This window comes from Brassica rapa, chromosome A09, assembly GCF_000309985.2.
Source record: "Brassica rapa cultivar Chiifu-401-42 chromosome A09, CAAS_Brap_v3.01, whole genome shotgun sequence".
NCBI lineage: Eukaryota > Viridiplantae > Streptophyta > Magnoliopsida > Brassicales > Brassicaceae > Brassica > Brassica rapa.
In genome coordinates, this window is record NC_024803.2 from 11,208,419 (window position 1) to 11,215,380 (window position 6,962).

Genomic DNA, 6,962 nt, shown 5'->3' on the forward strand with positions numbered 1-6,962 from the left:
ATGGGTTGGCCGAGGATCAAGCTGGACATGTCAATTGGTGACAACTCGTCCAAAGTGAGCGGGACGACCCGCAGCGCAGCACTACATGACAAGCCCATAATTCTGGTTTAAGAAAACCCTAATCTTACGCCCACTAATATACCTTCAAACCCCTAAGCAAGCTCACTGCATCGACATTGGCGGAAAGAGGTGGAGAACGCGGCGCTGAGCGTGGTGGTTTCGGACGTGGCTTCGGCGAACGTCGCGGCGGAAGAGGCGGTCCAAGAGGCCGTGGACGTCGTGGAGGCCGTCCCACAGAAGACGAGAAATGGACACCAGTCACCAAGCTCGGCCGTCTCGTTCAGAGCGCTAAAATCACGCAGCTAGAGCATATCTATCTCCACTCTCTCCCTGTCAAGTAGTACCAAATCATAGACCTTCTCGTCGGACCATCGTTGAAAGACGCGGTTATGAAGATCATGCCTGTCCAGAAACAAACAAGAGCTGGTCAGAGGACGAGATTCAAGGCCTTTGTCGTTGTCGGAGATGGTAACGGACACGTTGGGTTGGGAGTGAAATGCTCGAAGGAGGTTGTGACCGCCATTAGAGGCGGGATCATTCTCATGAAGCTTTCTGTGGTTCCTGTGAGGAGAGGCTATTGGGGTTAACAAGATTGGGAAGCCACATACGGTTCCTTGTAAGGTTACGGGGAAGTGTGGTTCGGTTACTGTGAGGATGGTTCCTGCTCCGAGAGGTGCTGGTATTGATGATGTCTTCACTTCCTCTAGAGGTTCAACCAAAACCCGGTAACTTCGTTAAGTTCTGTTTCTGTCCTTACTTGTAGCAGAAGTTACGACCTTGATGCGTTTGTTCATTTAGTTGACATTGGCTTAGTCATTTCATCTGATAATGATATGAGTGTACGTTTATTATGGATTTAGTGCACACTTGCTTAGGTGTTTTATATGTGAATGTCTAATCCAGATTCTTGATAAAGCTTTATATGTAGTGGAGAACATGTTAATTATATTCTGTACAGTATTATATTCAATTCATTGATGGATTATTGGTTGATCTCGTTTTTAATGTTTGTTTTTGATGTTTGTTGTTGTTAATACACATGCTACATTTGATTGTATTCAGAAGACATATGGGTTTATTACACCTGAGTTTTGGAAAGAAACTAGGTTCCAGAAATCGCCATACCAAGAGTACACGGATCTCTTGGCTACCAAGCTTGATTCTGCGGCCAAAGCTGTTACCGAGGTTGAAGACCAAGCTTAAGATTGTACAACCTTTATGAGGTTGGGAATTGTTAGTTAAGAAATGGTTTTATTATATGTTTGGTTGTTTTAAATGTTTTTGTTAACGACCTTGGCATGTTGATTTTTGATATTGGAGATTTAGTTGAAAGATATATATATATATATATTTTTTTTGTTAGTTTGTCTTTAATACTCTTTTGTGCAATTCAATTTTAATGAATAACATTTCCAATAAATTGACTTTTATTAATGCCTTATCTTCGAAGCAGTCTGTAAAGATCGTTTTTCAGTCAAGGCCACTTAATTTGACTGGCACAACTCTTATCATATGCAAATGTTTGTCTAAAATAATTTTAAGGCTTTTTTTTTAGTGTGATTGAACATAATTAGATAGAATGATGTGACTGATAATAGAACTTAACTTATACACGCACATGACTTTTCATATTGACCTATAATACAACTAAAGGTAGAGAATGCATTACTTGAATAACGTGAAACTTTTGTGCATTCAACATGTTAAGCAAAACTTGTCTTGTGGAGAATTTAAAAGTAAACTATATGTGGAGAATTTATTCAACGTGTTGACATATACAACTAAAGTTGTTCTCTTTCTACTACAATCATCGGTTCCAGACTGAACAATAGCGAAGTTAGGTTTCATTGTGTCACATACCTCCTTTGGAATTTTTCCGAAGAGGTCAAGGAGATGAGTTTCCCTACTCGATACTCTTCATCTCTATGAGAAAACGAAACTACTTGCGTTTTGATTCCACATGCTGAGAGAACGAAAAATCAATGTAGTAATATCGAAACAACAATATCTAACATCATGATCTATTAAGTTCAGTTATTTAAGAAAGAACCCTAAAAGTTTTTAATTTGTGCTTTAGTAGTGCTTCTTTCATATGTTAATGAGTCCATTATATAATATAAAGAAGTCTTTAAGTTTAAAAAAATATAATGAGTAAAAGTGGCATAATACCTTGAAAATATGAAGAGTGAATACATATAGACAAGAAAATAAAAATAGAAAAATAAAAGAATACATAGATAAAGAAAGCCAACAAGACACAATGATATAAATAGGTTTAATTTAGATGATTAACATCAATAGATCTTGCTCAAGTATTTGTCGAGTAACTTGTCAACAATAACTTGATAAGCTCTTTCAGTGGGATGATAGCTATCCCAAAATACATAGGCAGACGAATTAGAGCATGTGAATGGGTTCAATGAGTTACACAAATAAGATATTGCAACAGTGCCTTTACCACAACATCCTCTGTCAGCTACCTCAAAACCTGAAAGAAAATGAGACTTAATTTAGTTAACGTTACAAATACAGAAAAAAAAATTATAGAGATGTATTTGTAAGACGAACTTACCGTATTTTTCATGGTTTTGGATAATGTCTAAAAGAGTATCATAAACATTAATGTAGAAGATAACACCATCTAATTCTTTATCAAGAGAATCCAGTGCTGGAGAGAGTCTAGCGTTGAATTGTTTTGCCATTTTGTTTAAAGGCTTATTACATCCTCTTGTAAACAATCCTCCGAATAATGTTCTTTGAAGTGGTACACATCCAACAGGCACTGCGCTAAATACTCCAATTTTCCGAGCTCCAAGCTTATGTAACTCCTATATATATTACATAAAAGATAATCAATTAGTTTTAAATATAACTCTGTAATCGGTTGCTTTATATAAATTAGTTAGGATACTTACTCTTACGAACTTAGCTGCTGAGTCAGCCAAGAAATTAGCATAAGAAGTACGATCATATTTATAAGATTGAGCTAGAAACGTGTGAGCAAGATCATTGCTACTAGAAACCACAAGAAAAAAACTATGGTCCAAGATATTTTGGGCTTTTTCTTCTCCAAACTGTTGCTTGATGGTTGCTATGTATTGTTTGAAATATGTTAGTTGATCCCACACTGATATTACAGACTACAAAAGAACAAAACAATAGAAATTGTATTAGATTATAATATGAAGCTAACGTTGACGTGAAAGTATATTATAATGTACCATCATCTTAGCCGTTAATGGATCGTAACCAGTTCCTCCGGATGCAAATGTTACACCTTGAAGAAGATCTTCAGGCTTCAAATTTGGGCTCAAATATGCTGGCAATGTTTTAGTCAATCCCAACTTCTCCGCTGAAAGACAATTGGTTAACAGCAAAAATGTATCATCATATAAAAATAGCTATACAATTTTATAACAGCAAAGGTAAGCAAAAAGACTTTGAATCTTTACCAATGAGATCAGAGGGGACTTTTCCATCGGAAAATCTTCCAGTGGCATAGCCGCCGGGAAAGTCCTTGCCGTAGGGAGGAAAGTTGCATTTTAGAATTGTGTGAAGTCCATTGTTATTACCAGTATCCATTATGGAATCTCCAAAAACTATTAGAGCAGGGATTGTTGTATTATTTCCTTGCTTTGCTGCATTAATTTTAACGGCTATTAGTACCAAAGCGAGCCATAACATTTGAAGCTTCATTGTTTTGTCTGAGTTGTTTGGCTCTAAATTTGCTTGTGTGTTTTACAATGTTGAAGACATGCATGCATTTATAAATTGTTGGACTTCTAAAAATATATCCTATGAACAATAGGTCGTTACACCAGATGTCTTATCTCTAGTTAGTTATTAAAACTTACTTGGATGATGGTTCGTCACAACGACAACAGAATCAATTCTCTTCACAACTTGAATGTACTATGTTTAGTTTCTACACATATTTCATAATGTTTTTCCAGTTTTTAATGTTTTTGAAAGACAATTTTCTTTAAAATAAAATATTAGTTAATAGTAACAAATTTCAGGTATCAGAAAATATTTATCAGTAGTTATAATTTTAATTGTGTTTCAAAAACAATGTCAAAAAGTTAAAATTTTAATTGCTATCAGTTTAGATCAAAAATATGTTTAGATAAAACTCATATATTTATAATTTAACATTAATTATTTTAATATATTCTTAACGTTGATATATTGATCTTTCAAGGGAGTATATTAGTTTTTCTTTCAGTGCCAATGTTGTTTGGTATGCATACACAACAAGATAACAACACATAAAGCAAAAAAGGTTGAACGAAATAAGTGTGGCATCTATACTATACTAAAAGGGGCATATAAGCCATGGAGAGGGTGTCCACATAGGATAGAAAAATCAACCAATCAGAGAATCCGAAATTGCCATGTCATCTCATTTATTTTTCGTAAAAAATAAAAAAACAATGCGAATGTGAGAATCGAACCCGGGTTAGTATGATATATATAGGACAGTTACCAGTAAGCCATTGAAACTTTCTTGGACACATATACAAGAACCACTAAGTATATAATCACAAACTCTTATGTACATTTACAATAATATGAATTCAACTTTCAAGACTCCGATACTTTGTTTTTAAAAAAAATATAAGTAAGTGACTAAGCTAATATATTCTTAGAAAGTGTGAGAACGTTGACAAATATGAAAAAACATATATTTTTGTTTTCGTGACAAAGTTAAGAATTTTGTAAAAGTAAGTTTAACATATAAATTTTTGTGACAAATATGAAAAAACATAGATTTTTGTAAAATTTTGACAAAACAACTCATAACATACTTCTCTAATGTCTTAATAAAATATTATTTAAGGGTGCAATAATTAAATATATTAATTCAATAAATTTTGTAATTTATAGACAAAACAATAACACAACAAATTTTGAAACATTTGTTTAACCTATCGATTTTTTTTCATGAGAATCCAACTAAACAAGATAAAAAAATAATTAGATTTACAAATATTTAATTACCATTTTATTCAATTTTGATTAATTTCAAATTATCATAATGTATCTTTTTGAAGTTACAAATATGAAAAAACATAGATTTTTGTACAATTTGACAAAACAACTCAAAACATATTTTTCTAATGTCTTAATAAAATATTATTTAAGGATGCAATAATTAAATATATTAATTCAATAAATGTTATAATTTATAGACAAAACAATACCACAACAAATTTTGAAACATTTGTTTAACCAATCGATTTTTTTTCATGAGAATCCAACTAAACAATTAGATTTACAAATATTTAATTACCATTTTATTCAATTTTGATTCATTTTAAATTGTAATAATGTATCTTTTTGAATTTACAAAAAATAATGTTCTTTATTTATTACACTAGCATTATATATAGATTCTATATACACAAAATAAATATAATATAACAACATAAGCTTGCTTTCCCCGATTCATATGAAAACTTTTTAAGTTATCCACCAAAGCAAATTAATTAAATCAATGAAATTGTTAAAATACAGCAAATTAGTATATAATTTTATTTTAAATTAAATTATTTAAAAAGTGTATTTTCGTTAAAACAAAATAATAAATAAGTAAAACTGATTTGATGGTAATTTTTATGATATATATATATATATATATATATATATCAATTCTGTGAAAGAAATAGAAGCTTAATATGGAAAAAAATCTTAAATACAAAAACCTCTACAAATTAACAAAAAAACTAATAAATTAAACTATGATATCACTTAAAAGCTTCTTAGACCATATTAATAAAATATTTAGGCGATAATTAGACAAATTTGATTTTTTTCCAGCAAAAAGTTTATTATTAATTAGCATCAGTTATTTCAAGATGTTTAAGAAATGGTGGACAAAATAATAGGATGGACATTAGTGATATATGAACTATGAATAGTACTTTGTGAAGCAGACTTAGATAACATATCTGCACATCCATTTTCAGTCCTTTTTGATACTTAAATTCAATTTCTTCAGAGTAGTTATTCCACAAATAGATCGTATGAGATATTGTTTTGATATGTAGATTTGTTTTTTCAATGTTAAGAAGATTGATAACTGTAAAAATATCTCCTTCGTATATGATATGTCTATAACCGAGTCTCCAACATGAGACAAGTCTGTTTAAAAAGTAAATAATTTTATTTTTCTTATATTATATAATCAATATATATTATTTACTGATAATAAAAATATAGTTATCTATCACAAATATCTATGCAAATATGTGAATCAAGTACAACAATCAAACAACATAATGATTTCCACAAAGAAAATTTAAAAAATATATTTATGTTATGTAGTCATATTTTATATATTTTTAAATAATGTAATACAATATTATACATTATTTTTTAGAATTGAGAAATACATATATCAGTTAGACAAATTAAGCGATAATTAGACAAATTTGATTTTTATTTTGTGAGCAAAAAGTTTATTATTAATTAGCATTACTTATTTCAAGATGTTTAAGAAATGATGGACAAAAAAATAGGATGGACATAAATGATATATGAACTATAAATAGTTTTTTGTAAAGCTGACTTAGATAACACATATGCACATTCATTTCGAGTCCTTTTTGATGCATAAATTCAATTTCTTCAGAGCAGTTATTCCACAAAGAGATCGTATGAGATATTGTTTTGATATTCAGATTTGTTTCTTATTGTTAAGAAGATTGATAAGTGTAAAAATGTTTCGTTCGAATATGATATGTCTATAACCGAGTCTCCAACATGAGACAAGTTTGTTAAAAAGTAAATAATTTCATTTTTCTTATATTATATAATAAATATATATTATTTACTGATAATAAAAATATAGTTATTCATCTATCACAAATATCTATGCAAATATGTGAATTAAGTACAAC

General features: G+C 30.5%; 1 protein-coding gene and 1 pseudogene across 1 annotated transcript; one reads left to right on the forward strand and one right to left on the reverse strand.

The window, feature by feature from the left end:
• LOC103838764 lies at window positions 1-1,952 on the forward strand (annotated as a pseudogene).
• Window positions 1,953-2,354: 402 nt separating this feature from the next.
• Window positions 2,355-3,642, reverse strand: LOC103838605 (GDSL esterase/lipase At1g59030-like). The gene is made up of 5 exons (XM_009115052.2): window positions 3,513-3,642; window positions 3,282-3,412; window positions 2,976-3,200; window positions 2,633-2,888; window positions 2,355-2,548 (listed from the first exon to the last, which is right to left on the reverse strand). Exons 1-5 carry the CDS (start codon window positions 3,640-3,642, stop codon window positions 2,355-2,357), a joined length of 936 nt encoding a protein of 311 aa, XP_009113300.2.
• Window positions 3,643-6,962: the final 3,320 nt, after the last annotated feature.